The 22,624-nt window shown below is 42.2% G+C and overlaps 1 protein-coding gene across 3 annotated transcripts; it reads right to left on the bottom strand.

Annotated features, from left to right (window-relative positions):
* Window positions 1-206: 206 nt before the first annotated feature.
* Window positions 207-22,624, bottom strand: araf (A-Raf proto-oncogene, serine/threonine kinase). 3 transcript variants are annotated; one of them, XM_080765411.1, is made up of 16 exons: window positions 22,464-22,624; window positions 19,968-20,184; window positions 18,969-19,072; window positions 17,497-17,599; window positions 13,328-13,488; window positions 11,536-11,640; window positions 11,072-11,216; window positions 10,942-10,969; window positions 10,691-10,821; window positions 10,272-10,474; window positions 9,395-9,571; window positions 8,820-8,866; window positions 8,264-8,382; window positions 6,797-6,928; window positions 6,084-6,218; window positions 207-5,700 (listed from the first exon to the last, which is right to left on the bottom strand). In XM_080765411.1, the coding sequence occupies exons 2-16, from the start codon at window positions 20,076-20,078 to the stop codon at window positions 5,560-5,562; spliced, it is 1,842 nt and encodes a 613-aa protein (XP_080621537.1). In that variant the 5' UTR covers window positions 20,079-20,184; window positions 22,464-22,624; the 3' UTR covers window positions 207-5,559. The 3 variants fall into 3 exon arrangements, with proteins under 3 accessions (XP_080621537.1, XP_080621538.1, XP_080621539.1); XM_080765412.1 differs by having other exon boundaries at window positions 10,694-10,821; XM_080765413.1 differs by lacking the exon at window positions 11,536-11,640.

Below are 22,624 nucleotides of genomic sequence, written 5' to 3'. Positions count from 1 at the left end.
ACTTCCCGTTTTACACCTACTTTCCCTTTCATCATGTTTCACTATGCTAAAAGCACTAGGTCTGACGGCCAGGTTCATGCGTCAAAATAGTCTTATGTACATTCTAAACTAAACATTTTTTTATATAAAGAAGTACCCTTCAACATTTTAGTTTTCTGTTGTTGATACATATTGGCAAAAATAACTAAATAAAGAAACTGGGCGTATGTCAGTAAGTAATCCACAGTTTTATTTATAGAATAAAATCCTGCATCAATATTTTAAGACAAAAAAAAAAAACTAAAAAAATACTAAGATTTCCTTTACATTTTAAAATAATTTTGTTCATTTTTTTTTAAACCGTCACACAAAAAATAGAAACAAGTACAATTTTTGCCATTAAAAAAAATGTAACTGTACACAGCAGAATATACCATTTATTGCAAACTTAACACCCCTGATACCTCGGAAAACTATAAACACAATTATTGCAATTCACCTAGAGAGATATGCCAAAAAGGGGGAAAAAAGACGAAGGAGAAAAGAAAACCTTCTCCGATACAACTCTCTCAATTTCCTCTCTGAAAAAGACAGCTGTATCTGTTTTTAACATCCCCATAATGTCCGCTGAAAGCACCCAGACAGCAGCAGCGTAAAGCATAATGTATACTTCCATACAGAATGGTGTTGCTAGCAACAGTCATGTGATGAAGCATAAATTAGGCTTCAGTGGTATATATGACATAATGTCATTATTGCCGTCTGTCCCATGTACTGTACAAGGTGATCCCAGTAAGCATGACACTTATCCCACTCCTCTTCCTGTTATTGGTGTTAAGTCACCAGATAAAACTGTCCTCTTTGGGGGATACAGAGGTAACGTCTTCCACTGCGCTGTAGTCTAGCTGTACACGATCAACAAAATAAATAAAGCAGGGAAATTCTCAGCTATGGTGAATCTCCTTCAGATCTTACACTCAGTGAGAGCATGAGAAAACCCAAAGTCTAGTGTGAAGTTTTCAGTTTTAAATTACATTCTGCCATTCGTATTGCGCCATTACGTTTTTAAATGTTTTTTTGGGGGGAAAGATAGATGTCATCCCATAACTATTGTGCTACACAGATACTTGTCCTCTACCCATATACATCATTAGAACATTAGAACTGCAGTACAATGCCACTGTAGTGAAGTGCTGAGCTAAACTACCACACTGAAACTAAGTTTAATATCTAGTACTTAGTGCCCAACTGCCCAAGATGCTGTTGAAAGAAGCAAACCAAATGCCTCTGCGAGACAGGAAGAAAACCCATTAAAAGGTGCAACACTGGGCCAGTACCATGCCTCAGAGAATATTCTTGTAAGAGTGAGAGCCCAAACCATTACTTAAATGCTGCAAAGAGTGTGATCTCTCTCAGTAAACATTTAGTCTGCCTCAAAAGATCCAAGATTACAGACAAAGAACATCTGGGGGGAAAATAAGTATACATCAATAAATAAGAATGAACAGAAACAGAGTCATTAACTAAGCCAATGTTTCTCCGCAAACACCCAGCGAGTCAGGAAGTTAACGCTCCCCATGCTCCGGGCCACAGTGGCATTATGGGATCCACAAAGTCCCCAGCCGTTCCAACTAGTTTGGTAGCAAAACATGATTTTTATTATTAGAACCCAAACATAACTGCTGGTTAGCTGCAAAAGTGGCTGACCAAGTAGAAAACAAAGCCATAATCAGCCAGTCTAAAATTAGCATCTGGTTGGTGGCTGGTGTTCATTTTCCACCCTGCATCCAAGCCATACCCAAAATCCATAACCCACTGACAAAACTGGAATGAGCAAAACAATGAGGGTACCCAGCCCCTATATTTAAAAACATTAAAAACACCTAGGTTAAAACACCTGGATCTGCTGCGTAGACAGAAAGCTGTCAGTTCTATTTTGTTCAGTAACCACTGACCCTTGATTAGGTTCCGCACCATGTAGTTAATCGCATCAATTACTGTATAAACAAGGAAAAAAAAGATAGCGCCCTCTAATGTCGAGCCGCAGCCCGGTGCACACACACCATCAAGCATACAGTACAACCTTCACAGTCACTGTTCAATTCACAAACGTCAAAGCATGAAACAAAAATCCTGTCCTAATAAATGTGCCTTTTTGACTAGAGCGCAGTCAAAACAGCCAAACTTGTTCCCAAGACTGATACTAAAGGAGAACATGTCAAAGGAGAATAGGTGGTTTTGTGTGCATCTACTGTGACTCTTCTTGAATTTTGTAAGCTAAAACAAAACAAAATAAAAAAGGACTGGAAGGGCCCCATTCAAATTCTGACTCATGGTCTGCAGCAATGTGGGAACTGAAATATTTGCTTACTCTCCTCTCAGTAACCGCCACCTGTACTCAGCAGTTCTCATGTATGAGTATGCCTGTCACTCCAATGTAAGTACAAAACCAGGACAAACTGACTTGATTTAAACTTGAGTTAAAAAAAATACAAACAAAATAAATATGGCTTGTATTTGTTTTCAACAGTCTTGATGAGTCCATAATTCAAGTACACCGTAGCCACACACAAAAACTTCCATACCGTTTGGAAGTTCACACATTAAACTGAGAAAAGGGACAAACAACTACAGGGTATGGTCAAAACAAAGAAAACCAAACTGTTAATAAAGCTTTTCCATGATATCGAGCCTTTCAACAGTGCAGAAAACACTTACCCCGCTATGCAGTTACTGTGGATCCCAAATTAAACAGCCACATACTTTTTTCAACTTATTTCTTTTTAATATAGCCTCTGATAAAATATCCCCCAAATCACAAACAACCCACCCTTATTTGCATGCATTTGGCTGGGGATAATTGTACACTCTGGCATTAATCCATTAAAGGGACAATTTGAATAACTAATGATTCAATAGGATCACTACAATTCCATTTAAATCTTAGAAAGACAAGATGGAGATGCCTCTACAACTTAAGACATCTCGAATTACAAACTTTAGATCATGATCTTTACCTGGATTTTTAACGATTCTATTTCTTCCTAATAGCTAGTAATTGGGATAGTCTTCCTAGGATCTAGGAATCTAGTCAACACCTAGCATCTAAGATAATGCCCCTAATGTCAAGGTTGCCCCTAATGTCAAGGTATTGGTTGTTACTAGTCATATGTCAAGGCCTCTGCAATATCTGTCATTGCAAGTTAGAAGTGAACTATTACAATAACCATGGAGTAGGACTGTCGAACTGTCTTTGTTCCCTTTATTCTGACCACATCCTGTAGTTGCGTAAGGCAGCGTGTTATAACGTTTTCCGTGTCAAAATGGTGGTGTACATGAATTGTAATGGTGGTGTACATGCATTGCACACTTGCATCAGAATATAGTATACACCTAAGCACTGCACATCGTCATCGATCATGTCCAGTATCTTAATGACATTTCTCCTGATCTTGTAAATATCGGAATGAGAAACAATTACTGTGTGTGTATGAACAGATGTCTCTTCCTCTAACCTTGGTGAGTGTCAACAGACAAAACAGCAGCTTCTGATATGCGTTAACACATTTAAGCCAAACACCACTTTCAACGGTGAAAAGAGGAAGTATGAGTAAGAGTATGGGCCTGTGACTGGAAGGTTGGATTCAGAACTGCCATGGGATAACCTGGATTGGTAGGCGATAGGAAACACACCTCCCTTAACAACCTAATGTTGAAGCGCCGTTGGGCAAGGCACTACATCTCCAACTGCTGCTGTGGAGCTACTCAGTGGCCCAACAGGTGAAAACTGTGACTGTGATGGGCAGCTCCCAGGTATGATTGTTAATGTAACTGAATGTGAAGCATGGCATTGATGAAAAACACCAGACAGATGTCAGAATCAATCTTCTTCTCGGAATAAGGGGGAGTGGGGAGGCTAAGCATGTGTAGAAGAAAAGTGTGTGTGTGTGTGTGTGTGTGAGCACTGAGAATATTCTATTAAGACTTAGGGGCCAGACTTTCATGAGACGACCTGTAATGAATTGGGAGAGGGGGGGGGGGGGGGGGTGAGAAAAAAAAAAGTTCTATGGATGACATTGACTGCACTGAAGTTCCATTGTGCAGGTGTCCGAGGCATACAAAAAGAAAAAGTAAAATAACTCACTGTTGTATAGCAGCAGTAAAACTAAATGTTTTGATTCAAAGACCGCATCTTACTACAGTTTACCAAATAACTTAAAAAAAGAGAGAGAGAGAGAGAGAGAGAAAAGGCGAGCAAAAGTCTCTTGTCAGCATTTGTCAATCTTGAAGCTCGCGGTAACATTCTATAAAGAGTAAACCTGTGGAAAGAAGCCTTGAGGAATCCATTGCCAGGTATCTGTTGGAATGTGGGGCACCTCTGAGCACGAGCAGAATGAACGCAGAATGGCTGCCAGCTGGAAGGATGAAGGATGCTGTGGTCGATGAGTCCAAAGCTAGTACAATAAGGTTCTGCACAATATCTATGCCAATTATGCACTACAACTCCAACTATCGCAGTGGAGCAAAAATATATGTCCACGAGTGATACAGTTTTGCTTCAGTCTTGAACAAGCAAGAAAGCATAATCTGCCGATGAGGTGAGATAATTTAATTTGAACCGCGAAGCAAATTTTTAATTATTGTAATGAGGCCGTGTAATCCATGTATGCATGTCATTATGTCCACAATGACGCAATACATTTCAACATAATCAATTTAAATCACGCCACAAATCTTCATATCTCTATGACAGTATCTGACATTTGGTTGTCAAAGATCAAGGTCGGCGATGAGCCACTGCAACTATCTAAAATATGAATGTCTAGGTTTCACTCGTTTCAAATATTCCAATTTCTGTAGTTTAATAATATCTGATTATGATATAAGGGCAGTGTCTATCCACTTGTCTAGAGGTTGTCTCACTCAATTCAAGAAGTCTTATAACTATAAGAAGTGTGGAAATAACTGGACATGCATGTCTTTAAACAAGGCAACCTAGGGGTGTGTTGACTGTGAAGTTGAGCCACATGGCTTTTCAGACCAAGATTGTTTTGGCATTTCCAGCACCCTCTGGTGGACAAATATGTGGATAGTGACATGCATATACACTGTATACACTCATTACAGGGGCATTAATAGTTTCACCTTGTTGCCCAATTGCACAATTTGTGTTTACACACTTTTGTCTTCAATGTTTGTGTTAACACAAACCCTCAAAGCTGGACATAGGAGGGGCCGGTGCCCCTCAAAAATAAATCAAGACTGATGCAATACTAAAATACCTTGTTAAGACTTGTGCTCCATCAGACTACAGCAGTCTTTTCTGCTGGAGTGCTCCAGCAACCCCACAAGGGCTTTGTCTGCAGAAGTGGTGGGTTGGGAATGAGCAAGTCAGCTAGACTGCTAGGACAGTCCCATTGCTCTCTGTCTGTGTGCCGGGGGACATACTACAGCACTGGGCATGCGGGCGGTGAGGGGAGCTCGGAGGGCTATCAGCCTGGTGGTGGTGGTGGTGAGGGGAGCTCAGAGGGGCATCAACGTGGTGGTACATGCATGGTTGGTGGTGGAGGAGGTTGGAGCTCAGAGGGGCATGATTCGGGTGGTGTGAAACAGGAGAGGGTTGAGGTCCTCTGCGTGGACGGCCCGGTGCAGGGAGGGCTCTGAGGCACTCCGTTCGATTTTTGGCAACAGGTCCTGGACCTGTTCAATGGCTACCAAGATCTATAGAGAGAGAATGATTGAGACAAAAACATTTTATAGGCTCCATGATTTACTCAACATGAGGGATTTGCTTCCTGCAGTACTTTGTTTAGGAATTACTTATTTCATAACTTATTTCTACAAATACACCAATGTACTTAAAATTGGGACTAGGTGAAGGCTACAATCTTTAATTTGCTATTTATAAGTTTAGTTAATTCACATAATAATGGACAACATATATTTAGAGATGGCTTTAAAGGACACTTTTAGAGGAGATGAGTTTAAAGGACATATTTCTTAAAGCAGCAATCCATTCTATGTAGAGTATGTTGACTGCAACACATGACAAGTAAACCACATTCGCTGTGGGTATGCCTTTTCTGCATTTATGCTGCCCTCACCTGAGGAAAGAGGGGTCTCTCGTCACGTTTGAACTTCAGGCAGTCGACAATGAGCCTTTTCATGGATTTGGGTGAGGTACTATACAGCTTACTAAGATCTGGAGACAAGTAGCCCCGGCCAACCATGAAGATGATCTGAAATGAAACGTGTGTCAATATACACGCTGCAAGAGAGGATACAGTTGCTACATTTCTATGAGTAGTGCCAATGACAATCATTCCATTCCAACTCCTTCTTAGCTACTCTCTTCTGAGATGGTGATAACATTTTTTAACTACTGACTTTAGTGTGCAACCCAGACAATGTTTTATTTCTTTTCCTGATTTTTATCAGACATGCGGCATGCCCTATGTTTTTTTTAATTAACCTTTTAATTATTTAATTATTTAATGAAAAAGTATTAATTAAAAAATAATGTAATGCTTGTCTGCCGACATGGCAACAGGGGAGGCTCATTACAGTGCATAATGTGTGCGAGACAGAGCAGCATAACAGGAGGATGATGTATGTGTTGTACACGCATATTCAGGTGACATCAGAACCCTGCATCAACCCTCTGCTTTATTTCGATAGTGACAGTGAGACCGGAAAGGTTGACAGAGGGAATGACACACAGTGAACCAGCCGACTATAACCCCCCCCCCCCTCATTAGCATACGCGATAAAGGCTCCTTTGGAATGTTTGTTATGCAACCTTGATAAACCTTCTGACCTGGTCTCTGTTGTTGATGCTGGAGTAAGGCAGGGTCCCAGACATCAGCTCAAACAGCACTACTCCATAGCCATACACATCAGACTGAAAGGTATAAGGGTTAGTATCCTGCATCCGGATCACCTCGGGAGCCTGAAATGCACAAACACCACCATATCAGTTACATCTAGCCATTCATAAAATTACTTGAGCCTGACTTGAATTCTTCGCATGGTGACGTGTTGAGCTTATAGAGCAGCTATTTTCGGTGAATAGAGGCAGAGATTTGTGGTAGATCGAAAAAAGAGCGCATCTAGTACAGTGCAACTCAGGTCCGTTTTACTAACTATAGAGGGTCTAAAGGCCCATTTCATGCAGGACTCACCAGACCTGGATTCGGTTTAACTTTTTTTTTTTACGCTTTTTTGTACCTCTTGAGCAGACCTGTAGCAGACCTGTCGTTCATCCAGGCAACAACGTGTGCATTCATCGCTGCCCGTTTGAAAGGACCATAAGTGGTTAAAGTGAGTGAAACAGTAGAATAAGTTTCAATTCGCTTATTAACAACTGATTTGAACCTATAATGAAGAGCACAGGTATTCCTAAAAGGCATTTCCCCAACAGCTGGTCAATATATTTTACATTGACAGGCATCGACACCAGCGGTTGCCCGACTGCCCGTGGCATGTAAATAAAACTTTCAGGCAGCTGGAGTTTGCTTTCGAGTTGTCCCACCGGGCACGTGCACAATTGAGTGGGGACCCAACCATCTTTAGTTCACTATAAGCACAACACGATACATCAGTCTAAACACCTGAACGTGGCCAGATCGCTTGGTCCCGCCCGCCCACGCACACACACACACACACACACACACACACACACACACTCAAAACTCATTCAAGCATTCTTTCCCAGTAGATAAAACTTTGTGACAATTTCACTCTATGGGTGGACGTGTGTGAGATGAGCATGGCTACATCCCAACCGCATGTGAAAATGCAAGAATGCAGCTAGCAGCTTATAAAGCCTTTCTTTATGTCAGATTCAAAACGGCAATGCCAATACCTACTGGTAACAGTCAAACTTAGCATGCAACATATTATAACTCTAGGTTAGCATGTGTCAAGTTAAACGAACGTAAACCCTTGAATTCCAGTTGGTGGACTGAATAACAGCGCTTTGTCAAATGATGAGAAAGTAAGTGTCTTCTGGTCTGTGACATGTAAAATAAGAGCACTGTTTATCTATAATGTGCTGTTTTCACAGTTGCTACACTTAAAAATATGAAATGGCAAGTGTGAACGGTGAACCCATGGTCATATTCATACTGTATATATTTTGCATAAATAGTGTTAAATTGACCGGTAATTCAAATTTTACCTATCATTTTATAATGGACGATTTACTTTGCGGGCAAGACCTGTGGGCAAGAAGAACATGTCCTGTCAACACCTGTCACATTGGCATAAAAATGTTAAAACTCACCATCCAGAGAATAGATCCACTTGGCTGTTCTACTTGCTGTGAACCACTCCATCGAGATTTTACAGTAGCCAAACCAAAGTCACCTATCTTCACCGTCCAGCCCTCATGGAGAAAGATGTCTAGCAGCAGTGCTAAGGAAAAGTATTCTATAGAAATCTCCAAAAAAGGTTAATGACAACTAAAAGCATCAGAAATTGTTACAGGAGGCTAATGCACATGTCAAATACTGTATATATCGGTATATATGACGGCACCACTCTAACAGACTAGAGGATTTTATTATAAAACGATAAGGGAACTGCAAAAAATTAAAATTTGTGGTTACAATCCCTGTGCAGTAACTTACACAATTAATCAAAATATTGAAATTGTCTGTATTGTTATAACTGGCCCCCAAACTCATGATGGCTGATTTGACATGTGAGACAGAAAGTAACCCAACGTCTCCAAAATGTAGTTACTGTACTTAGGCTTCTGCAAGCTGCTAACTTAACTAACTGATTTATCAACTAACTTATTTATGTCAATGTTAAATAAATTCTGGAAAAAAGGATACTGTTCGATTTCAGATCTCGATGAATTATGTTCTTGGCATGAAGATAACTGTAAGGGAAACAAATGAGGCCACAGCAACAGATTAGATGAACAAAATTATGAAGTTCAAAGTGAAATGCTTTTAGTCTTAAATCTTGTTATATCACTTGCATTTGCGTACGTGACTAGCTGGAATTGGTACCGGCATTAAGATAGGTCTGAGAGTATTCCTAATTTCTGTATTTGAACGTGAACTGAAACAGCAAGCATCTCAGATTTACCAAAGTGACAATTAAAATGTATGCCCTACAAAGTGCAGTAAAGCTGACATAATGGGTGTAAAAGCATTTCAACTTGTCAGCCAAATGAGATATCGGCATATAAGTGATATTACACTAACTGTACATCTCTGTTCTTGAGGTAATTGTTTATCCACCAAAATCACAAAGGCTAAATTGACCTTTGGGATACACAAATAAGTCAGTGTCCAAAAACGCAGTTACTGCACTTTGTCTTTGTACTTTACATACAGTAAGCTTCAATGTGTATGTTTAGCATTCTTGTGAACTGAAACAGCATCTAAAGTGTAGGACTTACTCCATGCCTTGTGATGTCTGGCGGGCCACATCAATACGGCGCATGGTTTCAAACTTGGTCTCGCTGACGTGCAGATGGCGGTACAGGCTACTGCCCTCGCACCACTGGGTGATGATGGCAAAGTTGGGCTTTGTCATGAAGCCCATGAACAGCAGAATGTTGACATGGCGCGTTTTCCTGTGGCGGAGGGTTGAGAGTGGTTTGAGTTGGGTTCGTGGAGAGAGGTTTATTTGCAATGTTAGTAACATTGAAAATAATAATCCGGGATCCCGATTCCCATTGCTGAAAATACTTGGGGACAAAACACCAAGTTTCCATAGAAAAGCAGCACATTTGCATGCCTGCTGTATTAACAATTCAGAATCAGATGATGCAGGCAGAGTTTGATTGCGACTGTAGGTCGCAGTTTACTATGAAAACCAGCATCTCCCGTCAGCCTTGTGACACGCTCCATATATGGCCAATACATAATTAATTATATATGTCACACTTGCAAATGAACCAAGTTGGTACAACACATGGATCTCCATATATGAAAATCACGACGCTGACCTCATCAAACCCTGGATAGCCAGAGAGGCATGTTGAAGTCAGAAATGAAGAGCTTAGTATATCCATCTGGTCAAAACCACGGAGAGCTCCTTAGATTACGCGCACCGAGCCTTTCTTTGTGAACAGTAAACAGGGAAGTGAACTACAACGTGCATGCAGGAGAGAGAATATTTTTCTCTCGTTTGATAACAATGAAAATGCGCTAGGACGTGTGTACATGTCCTACCAACCCGTTGGGTTGGTTTAGTTATGACGTTCCCACACGTCGTACGGTCTAAATGGGTTAAGATGGTGGGGGAAACCATTAAAGGCAGGAGCAACTCACCGTAAGACCTGCATTTCATTTTTGAAGGCTTGCAGCTGCTCGGGTGTGGGGTCAGTCACCTTGAGGATCTTGATGGCGACGTCTCCATGCCACTTGCCTTTGAAGACGGTTCCAAAGGAGCCAGCGCCTATCCTCTTCTGAATGGTGACCTCCCGCGAGTGGACCTCCCAGTAGTAGCTTGAGTCTCTGTAACCACCGCGGTGCTGTAATGCAGACACACACCTATGTTGATCATCACTCTCACCTGTTTGGACAAGGCGAGAGGCCCTTTATATTGGCCTCAGCTTCAGTCTTTTATTTTTATTTAATTGACTATGATTTGTTTGTTTTTTGATCTTTGTAATGCATTTTTAACATAATATGTATTTTGGTCAGTGCCATAAAAAGATTAGTAATGGCAAGCTTGTCCTACGACGTACCACCTTCTTTTTGTCGTCAGATGAGGAGGATTTCCGTTCCTTGTGTTCTGAGGGCGATTTAGGTGGCCTCCTGCCTGGGGAGCCTAGGGAGGATGGAGGGCTGGTGGAGGGTTTCGGTGAGGGCTCTGGACCTGTGGGAATAAAAGGTAGTGGAACAAAATGAGAAAAGAATGTGTGTGTATTACAAGCATTTCAAAAAGAGCACTATGAGAGAAGGATGCATTGTAGGATTTAGTTAAATTATTTCATACCCATTGTATTGTTGAGTTTTAGTGCTTCCTGGGGGTAGAATTGAAATGCAGAGAAATATATGATAAGTTTCACTGTACATTTAAGAGTAATGTTGATAAAGTGCAGTCACGTTATGTTTTACCAACAGACCTCTATGATGCTAACACCAGCAGAGCCCACAGTGCTGATCATATGAACATTAGGCGTGGAGGTGGAGCGATGCCTCTGTAGGGACTGGCACTCTCCGCCTGGCATGGGGAAATGGAAGGCTGAGGTTGGGGACAGGAGTCCCATCCTGAGGGTACACAAGACCGGATTAGATAAAAGTGGTTTTCTGGGTATCCTATCATGTTTTTCTGTGTATCCTATCATGTATCTTACCAAGAGGGCCAGGTTTTTAATCCAACCAACCATGACATACACTGGTTGATTTCACAAATTTGGGAATTTGGGGAGGGAGACCAATAAAATAAATAATGTTCTTTAGTCATTCCCCCTGTGAAGCTTGATTTAATATAATTGGTGCATTTCAAAGTCAACCTCAAAGAGACTAGGACTATGTTGCTGTTTAATAGAATGTGAATCACGTAGTTCAGTGTTGAACAGGAGCTTACCCAGCAGGATCTGGGGTTAAGGCTATGTCACTCTGCGATAGCACGGAATTATCTGGCAATAGAACGGATATCTGGGGGTATTCATCTTGACAGGCGAGGGCCACCCTGATCACAACACACATACGACACACATATGAGAAGGGAAAGGGGACAATGTGACACAATTACATGGCATGACAGACCTGATAAGACGAGGGTCAAATGACGATGGGAAGTGGACCAATGCAACGATTCTTTTTTAGACTGATTTGTCTGCTATACCAGTCACTTTAGACTTTTTCTGATACACTGAAATTGTGATCTACGATTTTTAGGGATGGGCATTTTTACAGCATGGCAACCAAGGGGTCAGACATCGAGAACAGTGTTTTTATGCATGTCTCCCAAATGTTTGTGTGTCCATGGGTAATTATGTCCATCAATCTACCCACGTCTCATCTCGCAAACAAATACACAGATCAGCGCCAAATGTATTGTGCCTGGAATTCAATACCCAAATATGTTTCATATTTATTTAGGTCTAAGGCCGATTCTAAAAACGCCTTCTAAAGCCTGACCTAAGTTTTCAGAAAAACTTCAAATATGTATATAGCAGCATAATTTTTTTGTAATTTTTTAATATTGTACATACTGTACAGAACACAAATATGGGTTCCCGGCCTGAGGGGGTAAGACACCAAAAGGGGTTCCCGCCCAGAATGGGTTAATATATTTTTTGTGTGGATTTTTGTGAATTTCAGGTCATCAATAGGACAGAGAACCACAGGAAAGTCTTGTGGTGGTGGCACTGGCTCAAGATGTAAAGTGGGCAATCTTGGAAGATGAAGGTTTCCGGTTCAATAACCAGCTCCTTGTGGCTTTGTATCAAAGTATCTTTGAAAAAGGAAAAACCCTAACTCTATACCCCCAGTACGATATATAAAAGGTGCTATATAAATACACCATTTGCCATTTTGGGGTTTCCTAGTTGTCTCTTCATCAGCTACAGTTTGAGGAAAGTATTTGATTAAAAGCTAAAGGGAAACTTAACTGGGATCAGAATACAAAGATGTGTTTCCCTGTGACTTTGCGGGGGCCAGCAACATTTGATATTTGATTATACATACGTTGGATAAATCCAACAGGATGATGTTAACGTTAATATCACTGGACCAAGTACGGTGGTTCAGCTGTCACTACTATGGCTACAAATGGGGCAGATGTAGCCGAGTGAGTAGAGGTCGCCTGGGAATCAGAACGTCACTGTTCTATGTGTCGAAGCGTCCCTGAGCAAGACACTTAGGCCCCCTTTACACGACAATGGCTTTCATAGCGACCGGGCATGCACACAATGGAAAAACCTGGGTAAACACTTTGGAAATTATGGCATACAGGAAGCCCAGGTCCTTGTATTTCGTTAACCAATAACAGGGCAGAGGTGTTTCGGTCCAAATTTGGTGAAGTCAGTCAGTGTTCTCCACTGTTTTCTACCGGGTAGGTGGAGGCGGGCCCTCAGATCGGTGAACAAATAGGATCTATCGCATTTTTGTGCCAGAACCGGCCCCCCTAGACCAGAAATCATACAGGCTAGGCCAGGCTGCATATGGTGTAAATACTGAATTCAAATGTACAGCGCAACAGCACTTTCAACAGCCGTTTTCTATGGAGTCCGTTGTTGTGTAAAAGTGGCCTTAACCCCTACTGCTCCCCAAGGCGCTGGTTCTTCTGATGGATTAAATGCAGAGAACACTGTATATATATGCAAACATGATTCATTTGATTAGCATTAGAGTGTATTAAACTTCAAACTCACGTTTTATATTTTGATATGGTGTCCATGTCTACGCAGACAGTGGGCACCTTGCTGCTGCAGTGCTGGTGAAACTTGTAGCCACATGTCTGACATCTGAAGCCGTTAAACAGGAACTTGTGGCAGAAGTCACAGTAGGCCAGTTTGAAGAAGGTTTTCCGTACCTGTGCAGATGAATAAGGTCACGATGTACCCTTGTTGAACTAAAACATTTAATATAACAATAATGATACACTGTTTACCACTGTACTGCTGCCGTTACTGTATATACAGACCCTTTTCACAGTAAGAACATCCCCATAAAACACTACAGAAGCTAATATTAATTAACTTGTGGGAGTTTTATTTAGGTGTCAAGAGCCCCTCTTTGAGTGATTATAAACACAACCTGTCTCAAGAAATCGCAAAACCTCCATGAAATTTGCCTCGTGCATTGGAAGGATATCCTGGTGGTAAAACTTCTTGTGGCTTGAACGAGGAGGGAGTGAAGCTAGGTAGATTACGAGTGTTCAGAACTTAGAGCTGGAAGTATAGAATGATTTTGTCTTCGTTTGGCATTGGTAGGTCTTGCAGACGCTAAAGGAACAAATTTCTTTTTGTTTTGAGTATGCTGCAGCCTTTACTCTGTCAACATGGACGGATAAAGGTAACTTCATGCTTCAACACTTTTTGCTTTTTGCAGATGATGTGGTCTTGATGACATCATCGGTCGAAGACCTTCAGCTCTCACTGGAGCAGAGTGTACGGTGGCTGGGATGAGGATCAGCGTCTCCAAATTTGAGGCCATGGTTCTCAGATTCAGATTCAGATACCTTTATTTGCCATTGTGTAAAACACATAGGAATTTGCTTTGACATTTGACATGTGTGCATTTCTTATTCTTTTTTCACATATAACGAAAAAACAACAACAACACAAAATACAACACCGTGCAAGAAGTATAAATATTAAGTGCAGATGTCCGGTGACACTCCCTAGGGGGCAGGGGTGGGAGGGAAACCAGTCATTTAGCAGCCTGGCGGCTGAGGGGAAGAAACTCAGTCTGTGGCGGACTTTTGGAGACTTCAGCAGCCGCAACCGTCTCCCAGAGGGGAGCAGGGTGAGGAGGCCGTGGCCAGGGTGGGAGGGGTCGGCCATGATCTTTCTCCCTCTCTTCAATGCCCTGGAGTCGTGCAGGGACTTGAGGGAGGGCAGAGGACGGCCAATTACCCTCTCTGCAGAGCGTATCACCCGTTGCAGCTTGGCGAGATCTTTTGCAGCTGCAGCGGGGAACCAGGTGATGATGGAGTGTGTGAGGATGGACTCGATGATGGCTGTGTAAAACTGAGCCATCATGGTCCTTGAAAGTCTGAACTTCCTCAGCTGCCTGAGGAAGTACAGCCTCTTCTGGGCCTTCTTCAAGAGGGCCATGATGTTAAGTTCCCACTTCAGGTCCCGAGAGAGGATCATGCCCAGGAACCGACATGACTCTACTGGGGTTACCTGGGTGCCTCCCAGCATGATGGGAGGGGGCGGGGCTGCGGTCCTCCTGAAGTCCACCACCATCTCCACTGTTTTTAGAACGTTAAGCTCTAAGTTGTTGTTACTGCACCAACTCCGCAGCCGCTCGATCTCCCTCCTGTAGGCCGACTCATCCCCTTTGGAGATGAGGCCCACCATGGTGGTGTCATCCGCAAACTTCAGGAGCTTGACGGATGGGTGAAGAGACACACAGCTGTTGGTGTACAGGGAGAACAGGAGTGGGGACAGGACACAGCCCTGCGGGGAACCGGTGCTGGTGGACCTAGAGCTGGAAATGCTCTTCCCCAGCTTCACCCGCTGCGACTTGTTGGTGAGGAAGCTCGTAATCCACCTCCGAGTGGAGTCCGGCACTTGCAGCAGGAACAGCTGGTGCTCCAGGATGGATGGCAGGATGGTGTTGAAGGCCGAGCTGAAGTCCACGAACAGGATCCTGGCGTAGTTGCCTGCAGTGTCCAGATGTTCTAGTGTGTAGTGCAGAGCCATGTTCACGGCATCCTCCGTGGATCTGTTGGCTCTGTACGCGAACTGCAGTGGGTCCAGTACAGGATCTGTGATGCTCTTCAGGTGAACCAGGACAAGGCGCTCCAGGACCTTCATGACCACAGAGGTGAGGGCGACGGGTCTGTAGTCATTAAGGCCCGAGACCTTGGCCTTCTTGGGGACGGGGATGATGGTCGAGACCTTGAAGCATGCTGGGACGTGACACTGCTCCTGCGAGGCATTGAAGATGTTGGTGAACACCGGGGCGAGCTGGTCAGCGCAGTGCTTCAGGACAGAGGGAGAGACAGAATCCGGGCCGGCTGCCTTACGAGGATTCTGGCTCCTCAGCAGCAGTTTTACCTCTCTTTCCGTGACAGAGAGGGGGGGGTGTGGCGATGGTGGTTGTGGCCGGGGGGGGTGGGGGAAGAGGGTGGGGGGGAACGTCTCTTGCTCAAACCTACAGTTGAACTCATTGAGCTCGTTGGCAAGGGGGAGGTTGTCAGTTGCCTGTGGGGACTTTGGTTTGTAGTTGGTGATGGTCTTGAGACCTTTCCAGACGGAGGAGGAATTCCCCTCAGAGAGCTGTTGCCGCAGTCTCTCTGAGAAGCGATGTTTCGCCTCCTTCACCGCTTTGGCAAAGCTGTACTTAGCTTGCCTAAACAGAGCCACGTCTCCGTTGCGCCTGGCCACCTCCTTCTCCGACCGTAGCCTCCTGAGTTGGGCTGAGAACCAGGGCTTGTCATTGTTATAAACCATCCTGGAGCGGAGTGGGACACACACCTCCTCGCCGAGACTGAGACTCAACAGGAAACCGGTGGATTGTGCAGTCCGGGTAGGGAATGAGGCATTACCCCAGGTGAAGTAGTTCAAGTATCTCGGGGTCTTGTTCACGAGTGAGGGGAGGACGGAGAAGGAGATCAGCCGGAGAATCGGCTGTACCGCACTGTTATGGTCATGAAGTGTGGGTCATGACCGAAAGAATAAGGTTGCGAATACAAGCGGCCATAATGAGTTTTCTTCGACGGGTGGCTGGCGAGAAGTTCAGTTACACGAGAGAGACTTGGAGTAGAACCGCTGCTCCTTCACCTGGAAAGGAGCCAGTTTAGGTGGTTCGGGCATCTGGTTAGGATGCCTCTTGGGCGTCTCCCTAGGGAGGTCGTCGACGCACGTCCTACTGGGAGGAGACTCCGGGGCAGACCAAGGCACAGTTGGAGGAAATACATTGACCAACTGGCCTTGGAACGTCTCGGGATCCCCCAGGAGCAAGTCACTAATGTTGCTCTGGAGAGGGAAGTCTGGAGCACTCTGGTGGAGCTGTTGCCCCCGCGACCCGACTACGGATAAGGTTGAAGATGGATGGATGGACACCCACAATAAACAATTAATGTTATTACCTTCAGCTGCATTTACGGAACTACAATAGCTAAAGTAAACATAAATCATCAATAGTCATAGAAATCAACTGGAAAATATTTATTTTCTAAATTCCTGGAAACACATTGTGGAAGAACAATTTCAAAACGGTTTCAAGTGAGGCAATTGTGAATGATCAATTATGATGAATTAGATTATATAATTTGATAAATGGACATATAGGCCTGCATAATTCTTGCTCAAATTAATTAAGATCACTTTTTTCTTACATAAATAATAATAATAATTACAACATTTATTGCACTTTTAGAGTAGAGTAACAAAGATGCCTGCTCTCTAGACAGGGTTTTAAACTGATAACATAACTTAAAGGGCTTGACTTAACACAGTTTAGCACTGGACATTAAGTTTCTAGTAACAATTCTAACTTCTCTTTCTAAAGTCTCTTTTCCTCTTATTATTGTACTAGAATTTTGCGCTAGAATTTCTTGTCCAAGAACACAAGCCTATGGACATTTTAAGGCTTAATTTGTTTTATTGTACTACTTGTCGCACGTCAGAAATAGCAGCTCTACAAGCTCACAATGTGCTGCCTGCGACACACGCTAATTTGGGCATCTGACACCGCCATAATGACCTTTCAACTAACATGAGATGTGCACGTTTTTAGCCAATATAAGGGCTAAATATATTACATTGATAAAAAATAAATTGTAAAATTAAAAAAAAATCAACTAAAATTTGTGAAGTTGGCTTAAAATCTTCACAATGGAAACAGAGCTATTGGTGCTACTTACAAAATTGTGCATAGTGAGAGGGACATCATCAAGGACTTCAACCAGAAGCTCTTCTCCTACAAGAGGGGTGATGTCAGTATTCCAATCTGTCAGTCTCTTCCGACTGTGAACAGAACAAACACCACCAAAAAGTGAGCAAAGGTTTCCTACAGGTGTTAGAAATGTAACAGTGGCTTGGCAACAGGACTGTATCACACATTATTATAGTGGGATGGTCTGAAGAATTATGTGATTTTAAACTGCAAAAAGGATAGTGGATCAACAACTATTTAAAAAGGTGATATTTGTATTACTATTCATATACTATTATATAAATGTGACAGGTTTCAAGTCCAGAAAGATTTGTCACAAAACATACGTATTACTATTTACTAGAGCTGGGCGATATACATAATTATCATGATTATTTTGACCAAATACCTTAATGGTAAATGTCTGCATTTATATAGTGTCATTCTAATTCTATTCTTTCCAACCCTTCAAAGCACTTTACAATGTACTTCACATTCATTCACTATACCGAGGAAACCATGAAAGGCACCAACCTGCTCATCAGGAGCAGGTAGGGGTTTAGGGTCTTGCTAAAGGACACTTACACAAACCTACACATAGCTAGGAGGGGCCTGGAGCCCTATAGCCCTGTACTGGCTGATACAATCTGCCAGTCCAATCAGTGATTGTATAGAAAGACCTGGGTGTCGGTGGGTGTGTTCATCTGTAAAAATGTATGAGCACTCATGTGTTTCAACTGCCATATTCAAGCACAATAATGAAAATGATGCCTTTTCAGACGTCACAGCTAATACACCAGATGTTGTTATTGTTGATGAGGACAGTAGAGAAGTGACCATTTTGGAAGTGGCATGTACATTTGACCACGGTTTGGAAGAGGCATTCCTTACCAAGGTGCTTAAGTACCAACGTCTTAAGGATGCTATTATACAGCTTGGTTACAAATGTAAACTTCATATTTAGAAGCCTCTGTAATCTCCATAAATCAGTTGTGAGAGGCCTGTAGATTGCAGGACGCCAAAGCCAAGAGCTAAGGCATTGACAAAATTCTGTTCAGTGTCTGCGATAATTGGCAGTTGCCATATATGTAGGAGGCGATGCTTCCTGTACCCGTGATCTCTATCCTGAAGCACTTGTTGAGTTTTCAGTCTGTGTGTGTGTGTGTGTGTGTGTGTGTGTGTGTGTGTATTTGGGGGGGGGTGCACATATACCACTAGGTCTGAAAGAAATTGTAGGGGAAACACAAACACACAAAGGCTGTGCACCACATTTTCTGTAGTTAACTCAATGAACTGTATTGTATGATATTTAGAAGCTCAGATGAATACCCAGCCGAGTGACTCAAAACAATTGCTTGCAGCATCCAATTGAACTTCAATGTAGGCGATGTGGAATGCAACCTACTGGCCCTATATAGAGTGGGAGAGCATTCAAATGGCAAACTCATCAGCCAGTCTTACCCGTCTAGGAGGCGATACACAGCACAGCAGTCCTGATTTAGGCCTCTCACTTTTAGAGCTTTATCGAGACTCTCATACACAGTCTGTCCTGCGCGAACATTCAGCTGGGGAATGGAGAGACAATATTTGAACAACTGTGACATTGAGATGACATTTGGTGGCCAACTACATGAACATAGGAGCAAGTATACCATGCATTCCAAATTCTGATTAGGCGAAGAGACAATATGATCAGGTGTAGGCCTGTCACAATTATTACATTTTATTACAATTATTTGAAATAATCACACTTAGTATTTGTATAATCGTCTTTCAATGGTAATTTATTTTTAAATATATTTCCTAACATTTTCAAAAATGCTCAAAACACGTTGTTGTTACCATAGGCGGCAACATGAGGCCAGTGCCAGTGAAATGCGCAACATAAACCGAGAAGAAGCATAATCCAGCCAATTGCCGTGCCAGTCTCGCTCGCGGACGCCATGTCCACTCATTATTCTGACCACCATCCATGGTCTTGAAAGGGCAGTCACTAGTAGTAAGAGTTAAAATATTTTCCCCTTATCCTAATAGGCTATAAATGCCTATGGTGCACAATACATACAGTATGGGTGACCAATTATCGACAAATTTTGTGTTCAATGTACCATTTTGGAAAATAAAAAATCAATAAGAATCGGAATCGATCAAATCCTAACAATACCAATCTCTACTCATGAACACAGAATTTAAGAACACTATAGATCTCAGTTAGGTTGGCGGCTAACAGTTCAATATCAACTGACCTTCATAAGGCAAGGTACTAACAGCAACTTAGTGCATTCACATTTTACTACTCAAGATGCCTATTACGAACAAAACAGCCAAAAAGATTGCGCAGGTAAGAAATATCCTCCACACTGCTCCCATACATCTAACTTTAATACTTTATACAAATATAAATAAAGGTCTTTGTCTGTTAACCAAACAGTTATAATAATTCTAGTAGACGACCCTTACCACAGTCTTCTGTTTGTTAGGGAGGTAGGCTCGGATGGTACCCCCACCTCTGGGCACATCCTCTGGGCTGGTCTCTCCCGAGGAGGAGCACGAAGAGGAGGTGGAGGACATGTTGAGGGCAGGAGGAGCTGACGGGGAGGCAGCACTAAAGACGTCAACCACAGAAGATCTTCATGCGCAAGGGCCTTATGAGAGATAGTCCTTTACCTAGAAGAACCTAACAGCACAGAATTCAGTCGGATGTTAATGGATTGAATACACAGGAACACAATGCACAAGACAAAAATGCACAATGGTAACAAGCCCATACACAAAAAACAATCATTGTAAATCGTACCTCTGTACTAATAGCAAACTGTTAATATTCAATGAAATCAATAAAAAAAGATAAGGTGGTTTGGAATGTATCATAAGGTGACGGGCTACACAAACAAAGCTTCTGAACTCTGGGGTCCTAGAATACAGCTTATAATAATAATAATAATGCCACCACCAGTAATCAAAAAAGTCAACCAAACAACAAGATTCCTATACAGGATGTCCTCACTCGTAAACAAAAACACCTTGAAGACCCTAACAGGAGCTTCGACAATGCATGCTTTTTCTCATAGATGCATTTATGCTTGTAGATCGGCTGTTTTGGGCGATTTGCTGCAGTTTTGGGTCAGACTTGCTCCCATTGCATTCGTTCAGCCTAGTGTCAATTTGATGTTTTGGTACTCGGGTACAGAGTAAGAGTACTTGAGAGTGTTATCGGCCAGAGTAACAGATGCCAGTATCGGTATCGGAACAACTCGGTCCACAAGATTCGCTACACCACCATTACCCATATACCTAAATACTTCCTTAATGTCAACGAAGTCCACAACCAAAACACCAGAGGGAGTTCAACAAACCATGTGCAAGCCGGATTCGGCACAAACAAGGGACTAAATACATTGCTCCTATTCCACCAAAATGGATTACTCCCTACCAACAATCATTAAGACATGTGAATCCCTTGACTGCTTCAAAACCGCTCTCAAAGGGCACCTACAGACGGCTGGCCCCCGTATAAAAGTCTGAGTCCCCCACACCCCCTTTTTCCCTCAATGTATATTATGTTTTCCCTTTTTACCTCCTTTTATGATGATTTCCTGTTTTTTGTTATATAGAAGTGTATATTTGTAGTGTACATCTCTAAATGTTCTGATTAATAATGAAAATGGTGGACCCTATTGTAAACAAGTGTAATGCTTTATGCCTGGTGTCATCCACTGTTGTAGTGTATGTATCGAGTTGTGCTTGAAATGTACCTATTCTGCATACTGTTAACAATTAAATCAATCAAACCACTACCACACAGTTTCTATTTCTAATCTAACCAATCCATATATACATTTTTTTGTGTGCATGACAATATAAATTATTTCCCAATGTTATTTTAGCAAGCTTTGTAACAGTAACTTTTAGCTTTATAACAGCCTACCTGTATATTATCAGGGTTTAAATAAGTAAATGTAAACTGAGAAGATATTACATTGTCTGCTATAATATAATCAAGTATGTTAAAATGACTGCAATGATCGTATCAAAGAGTCGGTGCATGTAAGGATGTATACACGTCAAATAGTTACACTTGAGGAAACAACACAAATACTACTAGCACTTACATCAAAAGTATTTGCCAGGCGTTAATGTTAGAATTCAATTCAGCCTTTGAAAGTGAAATATGCAAACTACTCGTATACTTGCGCTGGTTAGCTTAGCATGGGATTTGACTGCTTAGCAATATGACATTTCGAAATTTTGGAGGCCATGTTTGAGTATTCCAGTGAGAAGACTTCTGCTAATAGTTACACAGACAGTTTAATGGAGTGCCACTGTACCACCATATTGGCTACGATGCACTATTTTTGTACTGTGTTGCAATTACTGTCTAGTTTGGCAAACTCGAGTGAAGATGTTGCTCGCTGGGTAACTGAATGCAGAGTACAGTATGGGGATAGGGGATTAGTAGCTAACTCCGTGGCTAGCTAGCCAGAGCTTGAAAGCTAAATCCCTAGAATAAACATACACAGGATGGATCAGTGACGTCAAAATAATCGTAAACTTGTGTAGCCCGTTAGCTTCATGAGGTGCCGATATTTACAGTTATAGCTATAAACAAGTGTCGCTTGACGAAAACATGACAAAGTTAACACTTTTTAATTTCAAACGTATAATTTTATTTTTTCGCACTTTCGGCTTAGCGTTTAGTCGTGACATCAGTGACGAATCCTTGGTAATTTAATTCTATGCTATGCTACGCTAGCCAGCTCTCATTAGCCAATTTGAGGGGTTGACCAATGCGTCAGTTTGTTTGCCACTTGTAATGTCTGTTTACAGTCGCAATAATTACTTGATAGAATGGGGGAAACACTACAGCAAATCGGACAATACCGATTACAAATATATATGCAAAATCAAGCACCAATGAACTGTTAAAAAGAGTTTATCTCCAAGATAAAGCCTTACCTGGAGCAGCCATCTTGAATTCTCTCAATCTGAAGTCAGATCTGTCAAGAATTTCTGGGAAAGCGGAAAACCTCAGTGATGCACATCCCTCATTGGATTATTTCCACAGCTATTGCCTCTCATTGGTCAACACAAGTTATACATTTTCATCAGGGGCGGGA

This window comes from Protomyctophum bolini (genome assembly GCF_963924005.1).
Source record: "Protomyctophum bolini genome assembly, chromosome: 6".
NCBI classification, from domain to species: domain Eukaryota; kingdom Metazoa; phylum Chordata; class Actinopteri; order Myctophiformes; family Myctophidae; genus Protomyctophum; species Protomyctophum bolini.
This window is presented reverse-complemented; position numbering and strand designations above follow the sequence as displayed.

What these genes read in the sequence shown, in the direction of transcription:
- araf (XM_080765411.1), bottom strand. Translation starts at nt 20,078, where the DNA reads ATGTCCTCCACCTCCTCTTCGTGCTCCTCCTCGGGAGAGACCAGCCCA. An exon ending in CTAACAAACAGAAGACTGTG is followed by an intron (nt 19,073 to 19,967) that starts GTAAGGGTCGTC and finishes TCCATTCCCCAG; the next exon opens with CTGAATGTTCGCGCAGGACA. An exon ending in CTGACGACAAAAAGAAGGTG is followed by an intron (nt 10,475 to 10,690) that starts GTACGTCGTAGG and finishes TCTGCATTACAG; the next exon opens with CACCGCGGTGGTTACAGAGA.